This window comes from Myxocyprinus asiaticus, chromosome 18 (genome assembly GCF_019703515.2).
Source record: "Myxocyprinus asiaticus isolate MX2 ecotype Aquarium Trade chromosome 18, UBuf_Myxa_2, whole genome shotgun sequence".
Classification (NCBI taxonomy): domain Eukaryota; kingdom Metazoa; phylum Chordata; class Actinopteri; order Cypriniformes; family Catostomidae; genus Myxocyprinus; species Myxocyprinus asiaticus.
The window spans coordinates 16,730,896-16,756,936 of NC_059361.1; the positions used below are offsets into that span (position 1 = coordinate 16,730,896).

At 38.9% G+C, this 26,041-nt stretch overlaps 1 protein-coding gene across 1 annotated transcript in view; it reads left to right on the forward strand.

Moving 5' to 3' along the window:
* The first annotated feature begins 687 nt into the window (after positions 1-687).
* Positions 688-26,041, forward strand: part of LOC127456360 (GMP synthase [glutamine-hydrolyzing]-like) — a 28,600-nt gene continuing 3,246 nt past the window's right edge. The window contains exons 1-15 of the mRNA XM_051724806.1: positions 688-823; positions 4,042-4,220; positions 5,154-5,268; positions 5,464-5,561; positions 5,689-5,792; positions 7,574-7,767; positions 9,587-9,752; positions 10,377-10,528; positions 10,864-11,037; positions 12,167-12,272; positions 12,676-12,791; positions 12,970-13,095; positions 22,510-22,625; positions 23,682-23,812; positions 24,403-24,575. Coding sequence (XP_051580766.1) covers positions 797-823; positions 4,042-4,220; positions 5,154-5,268; positions 5,464-5,561; positions 5,689-5,792; positions 7,574-7,767; positions 9,587-9,752; positions 10,377-10,528; positions 10,864-11,037; positions 12,167-12,272; positions 12,676-12,791; positions 12,970-13,095; positions 22,510-22,625; positions 23,682-23,812; positions 24,403-24,575 — 1,977 coding nt within the window. The 5' untranslated portion in view covers positions 688-796. The remainder of the gene's footprint in view (positions 824-4,041; positions 4,221-5,153; positions 5,269-5,463; positions 5,562-5,688; positions 5,793-7,573; positions 7,768-9,586; positions 9,753-10,376; positions 10,529-10,863; positions 11,038-12,166; positions 12,273-12,675; positions 12,792-12,969; positions 13,096-22,509; positions 22,626-23,681; positions 23,813-24,402; positions 24,576-26,041) is intronic.

Below are 26,041 nucleotides of genomic sequence, written 5' to 3' on the forward strand. Positions count from 1 at the left end.
GTTTTTGTGAGCGCAACAACTCTCTACACAGCTTTAAAAAATTAAAAGAACCAACATACTGGCCCACATACATATTTTATTAAAAGGTAAATGAGGGACACATGGGATGAGTTTGCCATAACTTTTTATTAGCACTTATTCTGTAAATGCAAGTGAACTTCATCATGTTATTTGGCTTTCAATGTATTGTGCCTCTTGCTGCTGCTGGAGAAAGAAAAAAAGCATTGATCTCTCTCCTACCCCTGTGAGCGAGTTTTATCAATTTAATATTGTCAATATACACTGGTAGCGATTCTAATTTAATAGCTGCCAATGTATTGAAAACCATCTTACAATATGCCTCCTGCTGCTTACGTTCTGTCTCTGATAAGACAGTATGGTGATTCATATTTGCTGTGAATGACACTGAGCTATGCTTAAGCATTCGATTCTCAAACATAACGTTATTAATAAAAAATAATAATAATATTTTATATATATATATATATATATATATATATATATATATATATATATATATTTTTTTTTTTTGTTTTTTTTTTTTTTGTTACTGTATTTAATACATTTTAACTTTACACTGACCAGTTTCTCTCACGTCGCGCAACGACAACGTCCTAAATCGTTCCACTGTTTTAAGTTTGATATGCCCCTTGTGTCGGAGTTATTCGGTATTTAGGGGCGGGGCGACGCCCTGCCCCATAGTCCAGACTGCAATCTGTAGCTACTCGAACACGCTGAGATACTGAATCACACCATCGGTAGCAAGACAGGAGTGTTTGCTCCACATCTCACACCCATGGCGCTCTGTAACGGGGATAGCAAGGTCAGTACACCGGCCTAAGCACGCATATATCCCAAACTGTGTGTAAGAGTGTGTTCTGTCCGTATCACCGGTACTCGCCTCTGGGAGTCCCCGTTCACATGCGGCCTGTCTATTGCTGTGAAACTTAGAGCGTGCATTGCTTTTGGTGGTTTTGTTGTACCTTTATTAAAACATATGCCATGTTGGAAATTGTATGCTGGCTGTTCGTGCTATTGCACTCCACCTGACTGATTTCATGCTGTGGTGTATGATACATTGAGAGCGTTAGATGCCCCGGGCGAGACTGGACGATTACCGCGCGCGGAGCTGCCTTGAGAAACACAAGCTCGAGCGCTGAGCCGGGCTCGCGAGGACTGTCCATGAGGCTAAGCTAATGCTAGTTAGCTGAACACTCAATGTGACATGCTGAACCTCCATTGCTAGTGAGGTTTCCGAGCTTTGGCTGAAACGAGCAGCGACAAGTTTTAAGCAGTTACAAAGTATTTTCCCCTTGTACATTTGTAACAAGGGCTAACTGAAAAGTTGCGCTGTGTGTTTACATTCTGTAATCAGCTGTAGATGTTTTGAAGGCCAATGCATATTCTCAGTGGATATAGGGTTTTGCTTGCTGTAGGTGTGATTTTGTTTTTTTTCTAGGTAATGTTTGCACTGCTTAACTAACTTGTAATTTTGTTGCCTTGTTTGCTGCACGAGTTGTGCTGGAGTTGAGTGAGTGACTACTGTTTTCCTGCACTCAGAAACCACGTGGGGTTCATCGCAGTAAAAGCTTGATTACTTTTATATATTTGTTTTTTTTCCCTCCCTGCTTTTTTTTTTATTTTTATTTTTTTATGATAGATATCTAAATGCAGACTACTTAAAATATTATGAAATGCAATTGTGATTTTAAATATTAAAATGTTGCTCAAATATCTAGCTATATATATAAGCTAGATATTTGAGCTATATATATATAATATATATATTATTTATTTTATTATTTGCATATTTGACCAATTTTGTACTATCACTTGCCCTATACCCCCTGGTGCCTTTTGTCCCCCTTTAGCCCTGCTGCCTTGTTTTACAATATATACTACTAAGTGAATGAAGGTTTAGGCCATTTTATTGATAATGCAATGTATTAAAGGAATATTCTGGGTTCAATACAAGTTTAGCTCAGTCGACACCATTTCTGGCATAATGTTGATTACCACAAACTATTTTTACTCGTCCCTCTTTTTCTTTAAAGCAAAAATTGAGGTTACAGTGAGGCATTTACAATGGAAGTGAATGGGTCAATTTTTGGAGGGTTTAAAGGTGGAACTGTGAAGGTTATAATGTTATAAAAGCACTACACATTAATTCTATTAAAACCTAATGCATTTGAGCTGTAAAGTTGTTTATATCGGCATTTTTATGGTCGTTTTAAGGTTTATGGCATTACGTTGTCATGGCAATAAAGTTGTAAAATTGGATATAACTTTACACAGAAAAGGTTAGTGAGTGACACTAAAATCATGTTAACACTCGTATTGTTTGTCTCTTGTGCACCGATTCCACTTTCTCTTCCGAAATCTCAGTATCGGCTGATACCGATCCCAAGGCGATACCAGTGTTGTGTTTTTTTTTTTGCATAATCAGTTTAGAATATCTTGACATTATTGTGTGGAACTAATTGGGATTACTTTTTAATATGTAAAGAAACACAAACCTCTAACTACACATTCAATATAAATGTATAGCTTATTAAGAAACACTTTATTATTAACTAGTATACTGGATAATGTAGCAGCAAAATTAACAGTAATTCCAGTCTTCAAGTCTTCAGTAGAAAAGAAACCAGTGTTTTTTTTTTTTTTTTTTTCAAAAATGTTTCAACTTGTATCTGGACATTAAAGGATTCAGATCTCTCTTTTTTTTTATTTTATTTTTTTTAGTTGTAAGACATCAGTCCACTTTTCATTCACACAGTTATTTTTTGGAACCCATTCAACTTAAATATTGTTATAAATTGTAAACAAATACTAATGATGATGATAATAATAATAAATTGTTATTAATATTATTGACTTTTTTAATTTGAAATACAACAGTAATATATTTAAATCGTACACTTTTTAAACCCTCACGCTTTTATTTTGACATTCTGAACTCTCCAGGAAGTCCTGTATGTGTCTGTTAGTAGGCAAGTTCACAGTAGTTTAATTCGCTTCTTATTAAAATTCTGGTAAAATGCTCCTCCGGTGCCGTTCTAAATGCATATTATAAGTGAACCGAACTATTGAGCATCTACATCTGAGATGCTGTTCTTGAGTAGCGCTCAAATATTGCGCACCGCTCTGAAGGCCAGAAATAGCCACAAGTGCATCACCAGCTTGTGCGTGAGTTTGCGTCAACAGAGCAGCACCATTCACTAACGCACTGGTGCTGCACATACTATATATTTACTTATTAAACACAGCCTTTTATGATTCACAGAGCTATCGCACGTCTTCAAGTGGCTTTGAATAAAATGCACGAGTCATATGAACTACTTTAATGGTGTTTTTATGGTTCTTTTGTCATTTTTGGAGCTTGACAGTAACTAACATGACTAACACAGTATTGGATTTGGATCGGGCTCGTCGGACCGATACCCGATTAGTCTAAAAGTTTCAGTATCGGAGCCGATACCGATCCAGGTATCGGATCAGTGCATCCCTACTCTTGTGGCTATACTTGTGAAACAGTGAGTATTTTAACGGTTTACGGATTGGCCCCATTCACTTCCATTTGTAAGTGCCTCACTGGAACCCAGGTTTTTTTTTTTTTTTTTTAAGAAAAGGAGGGATGAGTCAATTAAGTTTTGTGGTAATTAACATTATGCCACAAATGCTATTGATTGAGCTTGTATTGAAACCAGAAAATTCCTTTAAAGATTGAAGTTTTGCACTGAGACCAAAATATAAATATTTTTTATAGAATGACAACATTAAAATTGAAGCAAGTTTGAGTCTACACAAAGACAGTATGCAGGGTCAGGCAGAAATGGTTATGTGCACTACATGTAACATCTACCTCCTTCCCTGGGATTCATGTGACTACAATGATCAGAAGCAGCACATCTGCAGTCTCCGGTCACATGCGCACACATGCCTTTAAATGCATCCTAAATTCAGTTAGTGCCATTTTAATTGCTTAACTCGGGGAATTTAGAGATTTGTGTTCTTCATTGTGTTCTTTTTGTGTGTCTATAGCTGGATATCGTTGGAGAGCCTAAAGATGGTTTATGTTCCTATGAGGGTGCCGTGGCGATCCTGGATGCAGGTGCGCAGTATGGGAAGGTGATCGACAGGCGGGTGCGAGAGCTTTTTGTCCAGTCTGAGATTTTGCCTCTGGAGACACCAGCCTTCGCCATCAGAGAACAGGGTTTCAGGTGAGCCCATCAGAGAGCCAAGTCTTGCTTTTCTTTTCATTCATTAGAAGGCGTTTAAAAGAAGGTTCTCATGTTAAAAAGTGCCAGGGAAGCCTAACTGAATTTGCAAATGTTTGAAATGGTAACCAACAGAAATTAATATATAAACTAACACTTTGTGAGTCAAAGACCCTCTCCCTTAAAAACAGAAAACATCTGAAGGATTAAACTTAATTGCTTTGATCAGGTTGCTTAGATTTACATGTTTGAAACTTTGATCTTTGTCCTTAATTGGGGAAAATGCCATTGGGTTGTAAAAGTTAAAAGGTAAGGTATTGGTTTGAATTCTGTGTAAAGTGTTCTGAAATCTGAAGCTCTTTTAAAATGTACTAGACATTTGTAAAACACCAGTTAGAGGTGATGATAAATGGGCGGGTTGGTTTATTTTCTTAGTCTGACCTTGAGAGAACACAGTGTTAGTTTGTAGAGTGCTGTGCATCCCACCTATGAGGACATAAAAGGAAACAAAGCTGTTATGTTTTCTTAGAGCGTTGAGCAGTGAGAGAATATGCCTGATAGAAAAACCCAAAACTTTGTTTAGATAACTGGCTCACATGATCTTGCCATTGCATAAGAGCTTTCTCCATCCCGGTGATTCAACAGGCTCTTCCTATCTCTCTCAGCCTCTCTATCTTTCTATCTCTCTCTCTCTCTCTCTAGTTTGGGTTGTGTATTTTGGTTAATATAGCTATATTTAAGCAATATCTCAAGAGCAAGAGTGCTGTTGTACTAAATATCAGTGGCTGGCCGCTGCAGGTTTTCACAGCCGTGCTGATGGTCTACTAAATATCAGCACTCTTGGAGCATCACTTGGTCAGTCAAATTGTGAGATGTGAACTAGCTGTTGTATAATGGATTGTATTTTGTATATTGAAATATTATCTCTGATTTTAGGGCCATTATTATATCTGGAGGGCCAAACTCTGTCTATGCTGAGGATGCGCCGTGGTTTGACCCAGCCATATTTACCATCGGAAAACCAGTTCTCGGAATCTGCTATGGAATGCAGGTGAGAAATGCTTGGCTCTGTAGCTCAACAGCATGTTTACATTTCACATTTATTGCAACTAGCATATATTTTTCATGAGATGAAACCCATCAGTTCTAAAACGAGAATAGTGTCAGTGGAATTCTCTTTTAAACAAATACTTTATCTAATGCATAATCTGTCATAACACTAACTAGCTGTGTTTGCATTTCTCAGATGATGAATAAAGTTTTTGGTGGCACAGTGCACAGAAAGAGCGTGAGGGAGGATGGTGTTTTTAACATTGCGTTGGACAACTCCTGTTCTCTTTTCAGGTAGAAGTCCCCTCAACAAGGCCTTTCACCATGTAGCATATGCGCATAAACTTCCTAAAGGTCTAAGATGAAGATGTGTAATTATAAATTGAGTTTCCTTTTCGCTTAAACACTGTCTCGTTTCCAGGGGATTGCAGAAGGAGGAACCCGTTCTGCTGACACATGGTGACAGTGTCGACAAAGTAGCAGATGGATTCAAAGTTGTCGCCCAGTCTGGAAACATTATTGCAGGTAGAACATACTGTTGGGAAAAGTTGGACCAAAATGTCACACTGTGCAGGAATTTACCAGTTTCTTTTTGGCCTTTAGATTAAATATACATTTTAAATTGGTAATTAGGGAATATTAATCAAACAACATTGACAGAAAACAACTCGCTGCTCTTGGCAGTGTAACTTTAGCTTTAATATGCCATTTAAAGACCAAACACAAAGTAAAAAGAAATGGCTCACTTTAATTACACGCATTTTTCTCTACTCTGTGAATCAGTATTAATGTATCAATACTAATAATGCAGTTGAGACTTGGAAACAACTGTGAAATATACTTTCTACCCTTAATATTTCCCTATACCGTCCATCTTGTTATAATTACCATGAGCAACTCGAACAAACTTCAAAGTGGGAAAATGAACTGGGTTGACCTGGGACAGACTGTCAACCACAGATCCAGCTTCAGCTGAAAAGCACGTGTTGAATGCCACATGTAATTAAAGTTTATAGCTCTAAGATACAAGCTTTGTGCAACAACAAATTAAATAGTTTACGTCTCGTGTTTTAGCTAAAATTAGAATGTTATGATTACATTGTGCCAATATAGTTAAAGCTGAAGTATGTAATTTCTACGACACTAGCGCCACCGAACGGAATTGCAAAAATAAACAATGTTTTCAAATCAGCTTTCTGAATACAGTCCTCACCTTTTTTTTTCAAACAGTCAGATAGACCCACCCCCAACTAACGCCATAGGTTGATTCATGGTCTAAGCAGGTCGCTCAAAACAAAAGATTTTTATAGCGCCACAGAGACACCGTGTTTATAGTTTGAGAAAATTAACCTATGAATAGCTTACATAGAGTTGTCTCTGCATATTAAAGGAATATTGTTCACCCAAAAATGAAAATTCTCTCATTATTCACTTACCCTGATGCCATCCCAGATGTGTATGACTGTCTTTCTTCAGCAGAACACAAATTAAGATATTTAGAAGAAGATAGAGCTCTGTCAGTTCCTTATAATGGAAGTACACAGGTGCCAGCACTTTGACAAAAGTCACATTTAGGCAGCTTAAAAGTAATCCATGCGACTCCAGTCAGTCAATCAATGAACGTCTTCTGAAGCGAATCGATAGGTTTATGTAAGAAACAAGTTGATTAATTCAAATGTTTTTAACTTTAAATCGGCGCTTCCTTCCAGGGCTCTGAAGCTGTTTGAAATGGCCAAACTCTCGCGTGACGTTCATTCTTCTGTTGTAAATTCTGTTGTGTCACGTGTCAACAGCGTTATGTGCTTTTTTTAAAAGTTAAAAACATTTTAATTATCTATTTATTTTTACACAAACTTATCAATTTGCTTCAGAAGACATTCATTGATCGACTGTGGATTACTTTTATGCTGCCTAAATGTGACTTTTGTCAAAGTGCTGGCACCTGTGCACTTCCATTGTAAGGACCTGACAGAGCTCTATATTCTAAAAATCTTCTTTTGTGTTCTGCTGAAGAAAAGGTAAGTGAATAATGAGAGAATTTTCATTTTTGGGTGAACTATTCCTTTAAGCTACGATAGAAGAAAGTATTTTAACACTGAAAATGTTACATCAGCTAAAATGGATGTGAAGGTTTTTTTTTGTTTTTTTTTAGCATGTTACTTTTTTCTTTCTAAAATCGTGTCTTTGATGCCCCTGTCCCAGATGTTCCATATTACAAAAATATGGGACATTGTCGGCAGTTGATGTTTCGTCAAGCCTGTGGGTTTTGTGGTTTAAGACATTTCCTCTCTCCATCACTGTCTCAGGCATTGCTAACGAGCAGAAAAAATTGTATGGGACTCAGTTTCATCCAGAGGTGGATCTGACCGAAAGAGGGATGGACATGCTCCGCAGTTTCCTGTTTGAGATTGCTGGCTGCAGCAGTAACTTTACTGTACAGAACCGTGAACTGAACTGCATCAGGGAGATCAGAGAGAAAGTGGACAAATCCAAAGTTCTGGTGAGTACAGTACACCTACACCTGCCAACTGAAGGGATAGTTAACCTAAATGACTGAATTCCTTTCATGAAACACTAAAGTAGATGTTTAGGCAGGGTCACTTTCATTGCATCATTTTGCCATACAATCAAAGTGAATGGAGGCTGAGGCTAATATTCTGCCGATCATCTCCTTTTGGCTTCCATTAATCAGTTTAAGGTCAGTCATTGTCTAATTAAAGGACCAAAAGATACAGAGTGAAAACTCACATTTAATAGGGGGTGTGTGTGTGTACACACGCGCGCGCGTGGGTGTGGTGTAAGTGTTACTGTTGTTGTGGGCACAAAGATATATAGATCAGCCTTGATCTACTAAATAATTTTTTTGTTTGGTTAAAGGCACATTTGTGATTATCATAATACTCTAATTTTCCTATTAATTGCTGTTGCTCCAGGCAGTGCTTGGGTGGGATATAGTGTGTGTGTAAGGGTAAGTAATAAAAAATTCCAATTACTCTGTACTCTTTCCTAAATCAAGGTGATGGTCTCCCAAAGTTTTTGCAAAGAGGGCCTTCTCTCTAGAGCAGGGGTTGGCAACCTTTTTGACATGAAGTGCCATTTTTAATTTTCCTGGTCAATGGCTGTGCCGACATGCAAATGTATGCGAGTCCGCTTGTGAAAATGTTTCTATTTTGCATTGTTCTAATTTAATCATTTATTTTTCATTACAGATAATATTGTCACATAACAGTGGAAAAATTTGTGCAAAACCCGATGATTATATAATCACGATCCTGCATATAAATTTTCACAGAGCATCTTAAGTGTTTTAATGAAAGAACCTGTGCTTTTGTACAAAATGAGTCAACAGTTATTGTCACAAATTTGCTTATTTGATTACTGATCACAAAATTGTGGAACCTTAAATATTTTTTTTATGTCATTGTAATCACTAGTAACAGCAAGAGAGGAGCAGGCTATTTTATTTATAGACGTTTTTCACACCTGCATTCCAATCTACATCTTGATGTAATCCTTCCTCATGATAACGCAGCATGTTTTCATCAGCTGAATGGGAACCTAAACACTATTAAAGTGTGACGAGACTCGCGCTGCGCATGCAAGCCATTCGTGCATCACAAGCCAATCAAATATTTAGCCCTTTTCGGTGAATTGCACCTGCAAAATCCTAAAACTTTATTTCCAGGTTTCATTCATATTTTGAATAGACTTTGGTTTATTCATAATTTGTAGTGTGACTATGGTTTAAGGAGGGTGTACCTGTATGCTGGGTTGGAAATCTCAAGGATTAATAGTGGTGTTTTCCTTATTACATGATGTGTTTTTCTGAATGCCAAAAGAAACACGGAATGTTTTCTGTCATCAGCACAGACTGACCGAAGCAAAGCTGGTGCATTTACTCGCGTGATTAACTGAAAGTGAAGTGCTGCCAGCTTGTGATGCGCGAATGGCTTGCACATGCTGCATGAGTCTGTTGGGCATACTGCAGTCTCGTCACATTTTAACTTTTTGTTTAGCCTCCCATTCAGCTCATGAAAACACACTGCGTGATCATGAGGAAGGATTACATCAAGATGTGGATTGGAATGCCGGTGCGGAATTTATATCAATAAAATTGCTGGCACACGTGAAATAGGTTGCCGACCCCTGCTCTAGAGAATTTTTATGTATTAAACATGCCATTCCCAAGCCATTTCCTGTGTACTGTTTACTCTGTGTATTTGGGTTTATTGTGTATCTTGTTTGCAGTTACAATCCGATATGAGTCCTTACTAAACCAGGATCTCTGTTATGTGCTGTGTTTGTATGAATGTGTGCAGGTGTTATTGAGTGGTGGTGTAGATTCCACTGTATGCACAGCCCTGCTGAATAAAGCCCTGAATCAGGAGCAAGTGATTGCTGTTCACATCGATAATGGCTTTATGAGAAAGAAAGAGAGTCAGAGTGTTGAGGAAGCATTGACCAAACTCGGCATCAATCTCAAAGGTAACATACAGAAACGTTCGTTATGGTAGTTCAGTCAACAGCAAATAAGGATGCCTGAGATAAAAATGTGGCAAGTTCTTAGAAATGTAATTTTCATATTCCTGTTGGTTTTTCATAAACGTATTAACTTTTTTTTTTTTTTTTTAATATACATAATTTCCTGTTTTATAATTTTCTTGTCACATGACAACAAATTGACTTGATGCATTTTGGTTACACCACACTAACATTGATTTGGTGAATTTGAAAACAAAACTGTTTTATTGCTTATTTTAAATAACTATTTTATAATTTGGGATAACCTTTTATAATGGGGTTTTTTTCTTCAAGAATTTCAGCCTTTTAAAGAGACTTCTTCGTTATGATCTGGGCACAAACATTTTCATTAATTTTAATTGAGAAATTGAAAACATGTTAATCTTATAAGAGGTGTAGTCAAGTCATTGTCTGTATAAATTGAATTTGAATGTATTTTTGAATAGATTCATCAGTGGATTTGGACAGAAACAACAATTACTTATTGTCTTTCAATGTTTTCCCCATGGTTTCCTTAATCTCTTAACTTTGATCTGAATATAATCTAAGTCTGTTTTAAGTGTTATTATCTGTCTTTCTACTTCACAGTGGTAAACGCAGCACACACCTTCTACAATGGCACAACGACCCTGCCAATATCAGAGGAGGACCGCACACCCAGGAAACGCATCAGCAAGACACTCAACATGACCACAAATCCAGAGGAGAAGAGAAAGATCATTGGGGATACGTTTGTAAAAGTGTGTAGCTCTGCTTTGCAAATAACTCCAGTTCTCTGCCTCTGAGTACTAGAACCATTAACATCCGCCTGTAGCGTTAACTGAATTGATGTCATTATTATCAGATGGTCCTGTAATGACGTTAGAGTAGGGAGCTGACTTTAATATTGATTCGCCTTAAAATGTCTTGTGTATACACATCAAACAAGACTTTGCCTGGATAATAAACCAATTATAGTGCATTAAAGTCTCAAAGTTGCAAAGTGATCTGAGAGGATGTGTAGCAGACGATGGACTATATAATATGGAGAATTATGCAACAGAATGGTGGGGCTCTAATGTGCTGTCTCTCTCAGGTGGCCAATGAGGTGATTGGAGAGATGAATCTGAAGCCAGAGGATGTGTTCCTGGCGCAAGGCACGCTCAGGCCAGACCTTATTGAGAGTGCCTCTCACCTTGCTAGCGGGAAGGCAGAAGTTATCAAAACGCACCACAATGACACAGAGCTTATCCGCAAACTCAGAGATGAGGTAAAGATTAATTTCGGCCAAGTTCATGTTGAGCCATGGTGCTCAGATGGATGATGCAGGTTTGAGCCCTTTCTGCATCAAGTCCTGATCCTATTCCCAAAATATAGATTGAACACTTTATGGTCATGTAAAAGCTTTAAAATATCTTTAATTCTAAAATGTGGAAAATAGTAGTTATAAAGAATAGTTGTTATATATCCAAACTTTTGACTTTTAAAAGAATATAAATAGAAATATATTGTACACTCTGAGCACTGTATTAGGAACACCTGTACACCTACTTATTCATGTGATTATATAATCAGCCAATCATGTGGCAGCAGTGCAATGCATAAAATCACACAAATACAGGTCAGGAGCTTCAGTTAATGTTCACATCAACCATCAGAATGGGGAAAAATGTGATCTCAATGATTTCGACTGTGGCATGATTGTTGGTGCCAGATGGGCTGTTTGAGTATTTCTGTAACTGCTGATCTCCTGGGATTTTCACGAACAACTAGAGTTAACTCTGAATGGTGCCAAAAACATCCAGTGAGTGGCAGTTCTGTGGATGGTGATGAGAGAGCAACAGAGAATGGCCAGACTGGTTCGGGCTAACATAAAGGCTATGGTAACTCAGATAACCAATCTGTACAGTTGTAGTGAGCAGAATAACATCTTAGAATGCACAACACATTGAAACTTGAGGTGGTTGGGCTACAACAGCAGAAGACCACATCAGGAACTTTGTTAGGACCATAGTGTACCTAATAAAGTGCTCGGTGAGTGTATATATAAAAATCCCTGTTCCCTTTTTTTTTTATCTAAGTAACTGGAAATTGCTTTCTGTATTTATGTTTTAAAAGGTGTATGTATGTTCAGATTAAAGTTTCTTATTGTAGCATTGACGCACTTAAACGGAGAAATAGTTGTAATGCGTTTCTTTTGTCAATATTGGTGAACTCAAGCAGGGAAAGTGTTTTTAAAAGGCATTTGGCTGAAATGTATTCAGAACCCCCTGCGGTGTAACAGAATAGAGGAGCGCAGTAGGGAGTCTCTCCCTCTTAACGTTAGAGAAACTAGAAACTAAATTATTTCTTCATACTGACTGTTATTTGCTGTTTCTGGTGACCATTTTGCCCTTCAGGGAAAAGTAATTGAGCCGCTGAAAGATTTCCATAAGGATGAAGTGAGAGCACTAGGTCGAGAGCTAGGGCTTCCTGAAGAGATTGTCTCTCGACACCCCTTTCCTGGTGAGACCATTAAAGAGTTTCAAAAACCTTTTTCTTTCTAATTAAAGAGTAGTGATTCAAATAGTAATCAGTAAAAAGTAATTACATAAATTGTTGGGTAGTGCATTTTGGGTCTTGTGACATGAAAATTCTGTCATCATATACTAACCTTGTCGTTCCAAACCCATATGACTTAATTTCTTACGTGGAACACAGTCGGAGACAGCTTCAGTCACCATTTACTTTCATTGCATCTTTTTTCCATACAATGAAAGCGAATGGTGACTTGGGCATTAGTCATTCTGTCCAACATCACCTTTTGTGTTCCACAGAAGAAAGTCTGATGTAAGATGAAAGTCATGTTCATGGGATTGTGTAGACCCATCACACTTATCTGTCATTTTGTTTGTAATGCGTGTTGTAGGTCCAGGCCTGGCCATTAGAGTGATCTGTGCTGATGAGCCTTATAACAGTAAAGACTCCGCTGAAACCAGTAATATCCTGAAAATCATCACAGACTTCTCTGCCAGTGTCAAAAAGGTGTGTGTTTAAACAGTGCTGTCTTGTTGGCTGAATTATTGGTGCTGACTTTCGTCCAATATTTAAGTCAGTATGTTCATTGATAGAGTTGAAAGTAGATACTTGAAACTAACAGTACCCTGTGGATTATAAATGGCATGCTATAAAATCTCAGTCCTTCCGATGTTTTTTCGTTCAGCCACATACCCTTCTTCAGAGAGTGAAGTCCTGCATATCAGATGAGGAGGAAGAGAAACTGATGCAGATCACCAGCCTTCATTCACTAAATGCCTTTCTGCTGCCAATCAAAACTGTTGGTGTCCAGGTGAGCTTCATTTTCTGCCCTTGCTGTCATGTAACATTTGTACATGGTGTAGCTATTATCAGGCATATAATTATTATGAGGACTCACACAACTACGTGTATCATCACTGACTACATGCTTCATTCTATGAATAGAATTCAAATGAGATCAGTAAATGCTGTTTTATGATTTATAGTGTATATTCAGTAGATACAGTGCATCCGGAAAGTATTCACTGCGCTTCACTTTTTCCACATTTTGTTATGTTACAGCCTTATTCCAAAATGGATTAAATTCATTATTTCCCTCAAAATTCTACAAACAATAACCCATAATGACAACGTGAAAAGTTTGTTTGAAATCTTTGCAAATTTATTAAAAATAAAAAACGAAAAAAATCACATGTACATAAGTATTCACAGCCTTTGCCATGACACTCAAAATTGAGCTCAGATGCATCCTGTTTCCACTGATCATCCTTCATATTTCTACAACTTGAATGGAGTCCACCTGTGGTAAATTCAGTTGATTGGACATGATTTGGAAAGGCACACACCTGTCTATATAAGGTCCCACAATTAACAGTGCATGTCAGATCACAAACCAAGCCATGAAGTCCAAGGAATTGTCTGTAGACCTCCGAGACAGGATTGTATCGAAACACAGATCTGGGGAAGGGTACATAAAAATTTCTGCAGCATTGAAAGTCCCAATGAGCACAGTGGCTTCCATCATCCGTAAATGGAAGAAGTTTGGAACCACCAGGACTTTTCCTAGAGCTGGCTGCCCGGCCAAACTGAGCGATCGGGGGAGAAGGGCCTTAGTTAGGGAGATGACCAAGAATCTGATGGTCATTCTGACAGAGCTCCAGTGTTTCTCTGTGGAGAGAGGAGAACCTTCCAGAAGAACAACCATCTCTGCAGCACTCCACCAATCAGGCCTGTATGGTAGAGTGGCCAGACGGAAGCCACTCCTAAGTAAAAGGCACATAACAGCCCGCCTGGAGTTTGCCAAAAGGCACCTGAAGGACTCTCAGACCATGAGAAACAAAGATTGAACTCTTTGGCCTGAATGGCAAGCATCATGTCTGGAGGAAACCAGGCACCGCTCATCACCTGGCCAATACCATCCCTACAGTGAAGCATAGTGGTGGCAGCATCATGCTGTGGGGATGTTTTTCAGCAGCAGGAACTGGGAGACTAGTCAGGATCGAGGGAAAGATGAATGCAGCAATGTACAGAGACACCCTTGATGAAAACCTGCTCCAGAGCGCTCTGGACCTCAGACTGGGGCAAAGGTTCATCTTCCAACAGGACAACGACCCTAAGCACACAGCCAAGATAACAAAGGAGTGGCTATGGGACAACTCTGTGAATGTCCTTGAGTGGCCCAGCCAGGGCCCAGACTTGAACCCGATTGAACATCTCTGGAGAGATCTGAAAATGGCTGTGCACCAATGCTCCCCATCCAACCTGATGGAGCTTGAGAGGTCCTGCAAAGAAGAATGGGAGAAACTGCCCAAAAATAGGTGTGCCAAGCTTGTAGCATCATACTCAAAAAGACTTGAGGCTGTAATTGGTGCCAAAGGTGCTTCAACAAAGTATTGAGCAAAGGCTGTGAATACTTATGTACATTTTTTTTTTTTTTTTTTTTTTTTTTTTTTTAATAAATTTGCAAAGATTTCAAACAAACTTCTTTCACATTGTCATTATGGGGTATTGTTTGTAGAATTTTGAGGAAAATAATTAATTTAATCCATTTTGGAATAAGGCTGTAACATAACAAAATGTGGAAAAAGTGAAGCGCAGTGAATACTTTCCGGATGCACTGTAATGTGTCATTTGTCATGTTTACATTCTGCATTCTTGTAATACACTGTACGCAGCCATAATATGCACTGGTAACCATCTGTTATTGTATTTCATTATGACACTGATTCTATTGCACAGATGGGTGTATAACAGGGTGTCAGACAGGCGTAAATGAGCAAAATACAGACAAAAGAATGTTGATTAATTTATAGGCATATCCAAAGACTGTTTAGCCCAAGAAGGACAATGAATGGGAGAAATTGGAATGCCCAATATGGCAGATGTAGAAAAGGTTTACAGGTTCTAGAGCCAATCACCTTTTAGATACAGACAAAGCCTATCAATAGACTCAAGAATGCACATGCACATTAGCTGGACCAGCCTGAAAAAGCGTTTTCTAGCATAATCTGATCCAAAGAAGCACAAATTATGTTACCATTGTTGTCAGATTTAACTGCTGATTTGAAATGTGTTCTTTATCATACTATTGACCAAGATCTTGGAGATTTCATGCTTTCCTCATTTAAGTAGATAGGAGCTGTTCTTTTATGCTGCTTGTATTCATAGAAAATATCTGCCTATGAGTGTTCTAAAGATGGCCGCCGTTTGGACTGACTTGCCTTGAAAGGGGCTTTGGCATATCTTTAGGCAGACGCCACATGAATGAAGCAGCATATCAAACAAAAGAGTGAATGGGCACTTGAGAGTATTTGAGTTGATTTGATTCCTTTGTAGACTAATACAAATAAAAAAAATCACATGACATTGTCTTGGAAAATGTCTCTATGTGAACAATCATACAGATGTAGGTAACTGTGCACCAGCTCGGTAATTACTCTGCACGCCAGTGTGTTCATCTTGACTGACTGAAGAATGTAAACACAATTAGCTGTTGGCCTCAAAGTAAGTGGAACTCCAGGTCAGACCTGCTGTTGACGTGGACCAATGTCAGTATGAAGGTGTTTAATAGCCGGTACAAAGATTTTCTAAAGAGTTTGCACAAGTGAGCAGTTTCGAACCACCGAATTGAACTAAAAAATGCATTCGTTTTGGCCAGATTTTGTTCTAAATGACGTCACACTTGTTCGTTCTTCGATTTTGCTGAAGTATATCGGGGCCTTTGGGTAATCTGTTTGGAAATATCATTAGTTTTACAATTCCATTTGGTGCAACTAGTGGTGCTGAATTTTTTGCAATTCACAAGTCTCCGATACCCCTTTTCCACCGACATGGTGCGGGTTCTTGGGCTGGTGCGAATTCTCGAACTGTTCCGTGCATTTCCACCGCAGAAATAGCCATTCAGGGGTGGAAAAACTGGTTCTGCACAGGCCCCAAACGCTTGGCACGAGAACCATCACCATTTTGCTGGAAAAGGGCTATGACTGAACCCGTGTCTCTAACTATGGCTTTAAAGTGCTGTGTTTATTGACCTACCTTAACAATAAGCAAGTAAAGCTCCTTAAATTAAAGGTCCTTAGTGAAGCAAACAGTTATCAGTTCTGTCTTCTGCTCCCATTTTTCCTCATTTTCCATTTTAATTGTAAGGTTAGTGTGACTGCTCAGGGCTCATCTGTTCTATGTTAAATTTATACTGTTTCCAAGATGATGGACTCCTGTGTCTGGAAAACAATTACTTGTCTGGCTGCTTGGCTCCATTTATTCTTTGACCTGTGTGGTTTTTTGTGTGTGTGTGTGTGTGTGTGTGTGTGGTTAGCCTTTGGCACACAGTGTCTCTCTCTCACTCACTCACTCACACACACACACTTTGTTACTGTCAGGGCTCTGTTTTTATGTAATATTGTCTATTAATATCAGTTATTTGGAGTTAAGTCCATTTTTGGAAAATGTTAAGGAGCTACAGTGCCATAAAGTATATACAGCATACAGACTATTAGTTTCTACATCTTGTTGCTTTTGCTGCTGTGTGTGAGTCTCATGATGTTTGTATTTACAGACAGATTTATGATCAGCCAGAGGAGGCTGGTTTACTTCTGTGAGATGAAGCCATTAGACAGAACACATCCAGACAGAGTCAGTCACTGTCTCACCGCATTGCTGGGTGTTGCATGGCTGGGTGTTCCTCTTACAGAAGGCCTATTGCTGTACCATGTTGTGCTAAAATTACCACAGTCTTCAGACTCTTAAGCTGGGACATGCTGACATGCAGTGGGGCAATGAGTTTTACATACTGTGTGCTGTATTTATCCATGCATTTAAGATTTTTAGTGTGTTTAACTGTTAATAATTTAACAGTTGGTGTGCTCTCCAAAATAATGGTGTACAGTAGGGCGTACAGTAGTGTTGATACAGTTGTGTGTATTAGGGTTGTAAATGGATTAAACAATTGTAATTCATTGCACAGGTTTCTGTGATTTTGTGGTAAATAATGGTACATGGTATATTAAAACAAACATTAAACTTTATACTTTATCTCAAAGAACTTGCAAGAAATTGGTTAGTCATCATTTATTTAAATATGTACATGTTAAACTCAGTTTTTTTGCGGATCGAGTTAGACACCTTTTTACAGGTATAATAATTGATACAAATATATGTATACATGCCATAAAATCAGTTGACATGCTGTAATTAAGGATCAAATGTGGTTCTTTATTTCCATACAGTACATTTTGCACCCATGTTTATTATGCCTGGGACATGCATCCCGCTTAATGAATAAATGTGCACTACTCCAGACCATCAGTTTCTGTGCTAGGATGTGCAGTCAAGTTGAGCAAATACTTACTGGAAATTTATATTTATAAGCCAATTTTAGCCACATAAATGGGGAAAAACATTAGTGAGGTTTCAAGAAGTGAAAAAAATAGATACTGAATTAATTTCGCTTATTAAAGTTAACTATTATTTGCAGAAATTAATGCATTAAATTTCCCAGCCCTATTGGGTGTGTGTGTGTGTGTGTGTGTATATATGTATGTGTATGTGTGTGTGTGTGTATGTGTATATATATATATATATATATATATATATATATATACACTTGAACTCCACAAGACCTCTGAAGGTGTCCTGTGGTATCTGGCACCAAGACATTAGCAGCAGATCCTTTTAAGTCCTGTAAGTTGCGAGGTGGACCTCCATGGATCGGACTTGTTGATCCAGCACATCCCATAGATGCTCAGTCGGAATGAGATCTGGGGAATTTGGAGGTTAAGTCAATACCTTGAACTCTTGATGTTCCTCAAACCATCCCTGAACAATTTGCAGTGTGGCAGGGCGCATTATCCGGCTGAAAGAGGCCTCTGCAATCAGGGAATACTGTTGCCATGAAGGGGTGTATGTGGTCTGCAACAAGCTTTAGGTAGTTGTCAAAGTAACATCCACATGAATGCCAGGACCCAAGGTTTCCCAGCAGAACATTACCCAGAGCATCACACTGCCTCCGTCGGCCTGCCTTCTTTCCATGGTGCATCTTGCTGCCACCTCTTTTCCAGGTAAATGATGCACACATACCCGGCCGTCCACATGATCTAAAAGAAAACGTGATTCATCAGACCAGGCCACCTTCTTCCAGTGCTCCATGGTCCAATTCTGACGCTCACATGCCCATTGTAGGCGCTTTCGGCAGAGGACAGGGGTCATCATGGGCACTCTGACCGGTCTGCAGCCACGCAGCCCTATACAATTTTCGGACAATTTTTACAGACAATTTTCTATCATGTCCAGCATTAAGTTTTTCAGTAATTTAGCCTTCGCTCCCCACAAGCATCAGTGAGCCTTGGGCGTCCATGACCCTGTCGCCTGTTCACCGGTTGTCCTTCCTTGGACTACTTTTGGTAGGTACTAACCACTGCATACCAAGAACACCCCACAAGTGTTCTTGGTATGCAGAACCAGTCGTCTAGCCATCACAATTTGGTCACCCAGATCCTTATGCTTGCCCATTTTTCCTGCTTCCAACACATGAAATTCAAGAACTGATTGTTCACTTGCTGCCTAATATGTCCCACCCCTTGACAGGTGCCACTGTAACGAGATAATCGATGTTATTCACTTCACTTGTCAGGGGTTTTAATGTTGTGGCTGATCAGTGTATACAGCTGTGCTCAAGTTTGCATACCCTTGGAGAATTGGTAATATATGTACCATTTTTAAAGAACATGAGTGAGCAGGCAAAACACATTTATTTCTTATGGAATTCATATTCAACTGTAGGTTATAACAGAGTGGCACAATCATAAAACAAAACATGGCAACAATGAAAAAAAATTAAATGACCTCTGTTCAAAAGTCTGCATACCCTTAGTTCTTAATACTGTGAATTTTCCCCCTTTTGCATCAATGACAGCGTGCAGTCTTTTGTAATAGTTGTCTATGAGGCCCCAAATTCTTGCAGGTGGTATAGCTGCCCATTCGTCTTGGCAAAATGCCTCCAGGTCATGCAAAGTCTTTGGTTGTCTTGCATGAACCGCACGTTTGAGATCTCCCCAGAGTGTCTTGATGATATTAAGGTCAGGAGACTGTGATGGCCAATCCAGAACCTTCATCTTTTTCTGCTGTAACCACTGGAGCGTCAACTTGGCCTTGTGCTTAGGGTCATTGTCATGCTGGAAAGTCCAAGAGCATCCCATGCGCAGCTTTTGTGCAGAGGAATGCAAATTGTCTGCCAGTATTTTCTGATAACATGCTGCATTCATTTTGCCATCAATTTTCACAAGATCCCCGTGCCTTTAGAGCTCACACACCCCCAAAACATCAGTGAGCCACCACCATGCTTCACAGTGGGGATGGTATTCTTTTCACTATAGGCCTTGTTGACCCCTCTCCAAACATAGCACTCTATTTTGGTCTCGTCACTCCAAATTACAGTGTGCCAGAAGCTGAGGCGTGTCAAGGTGTTGTCGGGCATATTGTAACCGGACTTTTTTGTGGCATTGCAGCCATGCAGCTCATTTTTGTTCAAGTATCGTCGTATTGTGCTCCTTGAAACAACCACACTGTCTTTTTCCAGAACAGCCTGTATTTCTCCTGAGGTTACCTGTTGTTTTTTATGTATCCCGAACAATTCTTCTGGCAGTTGTGGCTGAAGTATTTCTTGGTCTACCTGACCTTGGCTTGGTATCAAGAGATCCACGAATTTTCCACTTCTTAATAAGTGATTGAACAGTACTGACTGGCTTTTTCAAGGCTTTGGATATCTTTTTATATCCTTTTCCATCTTTATAAAGTTCCATTACCTTGTTACGCAGGTCTTTTGACAGTTCTTTTCTGCTCCCCATGGCTCAGTATCTGGCCTGCTCAGTGTATCCACGTGAGAGCTAACAAACCCATTGACTATATATACACAGGCACTAATTGCAATTTAAAAAGCCACAGGTGTGGGAAATTAACCTTTAATTGTCATTTAAACCTGTGTCACCTTGTGTGTCTGTAAGAAGGCCAAACATTCATGGGTATGTAAACTTTTGATCAGGGCCATTTGGGTGATTTCTGTTATCATTATGATTTAAAAAGGAGCCAAACAACTATGTGCTGATAAATGGCTTCATATGATCGCTATCCTTAAATAAAAGACTCTAAAAAATCTGTCTGTATTTTTAAACAAAATTTCACTATTTCTGCCAAGGTATGCAAACTTGAGCACAACTGTATATGTGTGTGTGTGTGTGTATATATATATATATATATATATATATATATATATATATATATATATATATAAAATATACACACACACAAACAGTTGAAGTCAAGTTTACATACACCTTAGCCAAATACATTTAAACTCAGTTTTCACAATTCCTGACATTTAATCATAGAAAACATTCCCTGTCTTAGGTCAGTTAGGATCACTGCTTTATTTAAAGAAAGTGAAATATCAGAATAATAGTAGAGAGTGATTTATTTCAGCTTTTATTTCTTTCATCACATTCCCAGTGGGTCAGAAGTTTACATACACTTTATTAGTATTTGGTAGCATTGCCTTTAAATTGTGGGAGACCCATTTTTGACCAAGCTTTAACCTCCAGGCTGATTTCTTGAGACGTTACTTCAATATATCCACAATTGTCCTTCCTCATGATGCCATCTATTTTGTGAAGTGCACCAGTCACTCCTGCAGCAAAGCACCTCCACAACATGATGCTGCCACCCCTCTGCTTCACGGTTGGGACAGTGTTCTTCGGCTTGCAAGCCTCACCCTTTTTCCTCCAAACGTAATAATGGTCATTATGGCCTGACAGTTCAATTTTGGTTTCATTAGACCAGAGAACATTTCTCCAGAAATTAAGATCTTTGTCCTCATGTGCACTTGCAAACTGTAGTCTGGCTTTTTTATAGTGGTTTTTGAGCAGTGGCTTCTTCCTTGCTGAGCAGCCTTTCAAGTTATGTCAATATAGGACTCATTTTACTGTGGATATAGATACTTGTCTTCACAAGGTCCTTTGCTGTTGTTCTGGGATTGATTTGCACTTTTTGCACCAAACGTTCATCTCTAGGAGACAGAATGTGTAGAATGCCTGAGCAATATGATGGCTGCGTGGTCCCATAGTGTTTATACTTGCGTAATATTGTTTGTACAGATGAACGTGGTACCTTCAGGCCTTTGGAAATTGCTCCCAAGGATGAACCAGACTTGTGGAGGTCCACAATTTTTTTTTGAGGTCTTTGCTGATTATTTTGATTTACCCATGATGTCAAGCAAAGAGGCACTGAGTTTGAAGGTAGGCCTTAAAATACATCCACAGGAACACCTCCAATTCAGTACACGTACTATCAGAAGCTAATTGTCTAAAGGCTTGATATAATTTTCCGGAATTATCCAAGCTGCTAAAAGGCACAGTTAACTTAGTGTATGTAAACTTCTGACCCACTGGAATTGTGATGTAGTCAATTAAAAGTGAAACAGTCTGTCTGTAAACAATTGTTTGAAAAATTACCTATGTCATGCACAAAGTAGATGTCCTAAACGACTTGCCAGAACTTTAATATATAATGCTAATATAATATTTGAATGACTTCAACCTAAGGGTATGTAAACTTCTGAATTCAGCTGTATGTATAATATATATATTTACTAATATATATATATTCTCACTAAATTGCATTGAAACTTTAGTTCCTTTTTATAGTTTATTTTTGTGTGTGCATTAATATCTCCAACAGTAAGTCATGAAGAAGCAGGTCAGAGTGTAATACGCAGAGGCTGTGAAGCTGCCATTTTTAGTTAATATCAAGTAACTTGTCTTTTTTTTTTTTTTTTTTGCTTGTGAAAATTCTGCCAGATGAAGCCAAAGCAGGAGCAATTGGTGCATGTTGCAGAGCAATGCACAGACTAACAGCCTGTCTGGAAAGCTGTGAACACAGACAAGCATATTGATACAAACAGTGATGCATCCCAGTGTTATACTAAATATTAGCACTCTTGGAATGCTGTTTGTCCAATCAGATTAGAGGCTGTGAGCGAACTGTTGTATAAAAGGAATTAAACCAGTAGTCTGTGATACGCAGCCATAGTGTACAGGTTCACCACAAACTTAATAGAGACTTTATAGAGATGTAATTTAGAATGTATATTTTTAGCTTTCCCAAGATGGATCTGCAGGAGTGTGTTGGAGGGCAGAACATGATCTAACGCTGATTCCATATGATCCCGTTTGTACAGGGTGACTCTCGGTCATACAGTTATGTTTGTGGTGTGAGCAGTAAAGAGGCGCCTCACTGGGATTCACTGATGTTCCTGGCCAGACTCATTCCTCGAATCTGTCACTCCATCAACAGGTAATATCATTAGATCATCACTTTCCACCAGTCCCCTTCCCACCAACCATGCCAACTTTGTTTTTCCACACAAAAATGATAATTCTCATCACTTACTCACCCTTATGTAGTCTCAAACTCGTATTACTTTCTTCCACAGAAAACAAACCAAGATATTTTAATGGAGATATGATGTCTGATTATCCATACAAGGCAAGTGAATGCTGACCAAATATTCAAGCTCGTAAAAGCACAGAGGCATCAGTGGTGTAATCCATATCTTCTGAAGCGATACAATCGGTTTTGGGTGAGAACAGACCAAAATGTAACTCCTTTTTTCACTTTAAATCTTGACATCCTCAATCTCCTTGGCGATCATGATTTCAAGCTTGATTACACATCCTAGCGCCATCTAGGGTTCTGTGCATACGTTAAGCACTAGGAAGTGTGATTGAGCTTGAAGTCATTATGCCTAGCAATTGCAATTGTGAAATGAGTTACATTATGGTCTGTTCTCACCAAAAAATCGATCATATCAGTTCAGAAGACATGGATTAAAGCCATGGAGTTTTATGGATTATCTTTATGCTTCTTTTGTGCTTTTTGGAGCTGGACCATTTGATCACCATTCACTTGCATTGTATGGACAAACAGACATAATATCTCCATTAAAATATCTTAGTTTGTGTTCTGTGGAAGAAAGTAATACGAGTTTGAGACTACATAAGGGTGAGTAAGTGATGAGAAAATTATCATTTTTGGGTGAAATATTCCTTGAATTTTAGTCTGTTCCTCACACAGCTAACTTGTGGCTCTAGAAGTTTTGGAAGACTACTTTTATAGTGCTATTTTGTCCATTTTGGAGCTGGATAGTATAAATCACCACCCACTTTCCTTGTATGTAAAACTGAAGCTCAGATATTCTGCCTCTCCTTTATCTCCTTTTGTGTTTCATGTAAGAAAAAATAGGAACAATTCATGTAATGTGTTTATTACATTCTCTATTTGAAATAGAAAAATAAATATTTAAATAATGGTTTCTGTTTTTGTGTCCCCCATTAATCTGCTCCTTTGCAGAGTTGTTTACGTCTTTGGGTCATACGTGAAGGAGCCGCCCACTGACATCACACCCACCTTCCTGACCACTGGTGTACTGAGCACACTAAGACAGGCAGACTTTGTAGCACACACCATTTTGAGGGAGTCTGGTAAGAGCTGGCTGCTTGCTTTGTCTGCTTCCTTATTGTCATAACCTTTATGCATGTAAACATTCCTACCACAGCTATGGCTACTGGAAGAGCCAAGTAAACATTTTCATCACAGTTATGTCTCGGAGTGAAAATTTGTTTGGTTCGACAATTTTTTTTTACTATTGAAAGACTTTAATTTATGTTGTTCATACAGTTTTAACTTTATTAATGTTATGTATAGCTATTTGTAAAGAGAATGTAGAACATGTATACATAATGTCATATTGATTAACTGGAGTTCACAGCTACTGAATAAAGGACTATTCATACCGAATCGAAGCAAACCGTTGACCAAGGCTTATTTGCAAAAGGATATCTGCAAACATTATTGACTTAGAATATGAAAATTCCTCTTATAAATGGGTACTAAAATGCCTTGTTTGATTTTAAGTCTTGTACACTGCAAATATTTGTTCACTGTGTGAATAGTCCTAAATAGTTGACAAAATCATCTTTAAAGTACTATTTATTTATTTATTTATTTACCAACTTCAATTAGATTTTGCTTGGGCCTGATCAGCATGTGACAAGTTCTGCCTTATTCTCAGGCTACTCAAGTAAGATCAGTCAGATGCCAATCATCCTCACCCCACTGCACTTTGATCGTGACCCGCTGCAGAAGCAGCCCTCCTGCAGACGATCCGTCATCATCAGAACCTTCATCACCAGTGACTTCATGACCGGTATTGCTGCAACTCCAGACATCCAAATCCCTGAAGAGGTGAGAGCCAGATCCTCCATCCATAAATTTTTTTAACTTTAAGTGGATTGGTACCTGATTAATTATAAAAATGTGACAAAATGTTGTTAAAAAGATTAGTATGTGGACTTTACAATGCATATAGGTGACTGTTTAATGGCAACAGGTGCCCATCTGATGGATGTGTACATAGACCAACAATCTGCAGATGGAAAATGAGAACATGTCCTGTTTGTACACAGATGTGACTTTTTCCTCACGTTTTCACCAAACATAAACATGCTGTCAAAAAAGCAATTTTGTAACTTGCAGTGGGTGATCCTGATTAAAATGAGCACAAACACAACATGGTGCGTAGATCTTGAAATAATCTTCATAGAGCAACAGGACTTAGTTAAAACACAGAGTGCGTCTCCACCTCTCTAGTTCAGTAGTCAGGGCACTGGCCAGGGAGTCAGCTATTTCTAGGGCTGGCCCATTAACAAATTCATTCCAGTGCACTGAAATGTTCGCTCCCGAAATATTCACAGAAAACACTGTAAAAAATTGGAAACCTCATTGTTTACTATGCTCATTGGTCATTGCTCACCCTTAAGCCCAAAGTATACTTCGGACAGACGCAGACGCTCACACTTGACATAAATCTCGTCATCAGCAGAGTTCTCGAACACTGAACGGTGCACAGCCCGATTTTTCTAACTGCGTGTCTTTGAACGCGCAGAATGCGCATGCACCTGGAGTTATTTGCTCTAATTAGTGGGTCCACAAGTTGGCAACACTCACAGCTGAGCCGTCACAAAGAAGTGCTAGAAATAATCACCACTAAACAACAGGAGACGAAGGTAAAAACAACAACAGTAGATTTGCACATCAAGAGTGCTTGTGTGAGGAGGTCAGGAGATACCTGTATTTGTATAGTTCGAGTCTGAAGGACAATAAAGATACACTATATTGCCAAAAGTATTCGCTCACCCATCCAAATAATTGAATTCAGGTGTTCCAATCACTTCCATGGCCACAGGTGTATAAAATGAAGCACCTAGGCATGCAGACTGCTTCTACAAACATTTGTGAAAGAATGGGCCGCTCTCAGGAGCTCAGTGACAGCATGGTACTGTGATAGGATGCCACCTGTGCAACAAGTCCAGTCGTGAAATTTCCTCGCTACTAAATATTCCACAGTCAACTGTCAGTGGTATTATAACAAAGTGGAAGCGATTGGGAATGACAGCAACTCAGCCACGAAGTGGTAGGCCACGTAAAATGACAAAGCGGGGTCAGCGGATGCTGAGGCACATAGTGCGCAGAGGTCGCCAACTTTCTGCAGAGTCAATCGCTACAGACCTCTAAAGTTCACGTGGCCTTCAGATTAGCTCAAGAACAGTGTGTAGAGAGCTTCATGGAATGGGTTTCCATGGCCGAGCAGCTGCATCCAAGCCATACATCACCAAGTGCAATGCAAAGCGTCGGATGCAGTGGTGTTAAGC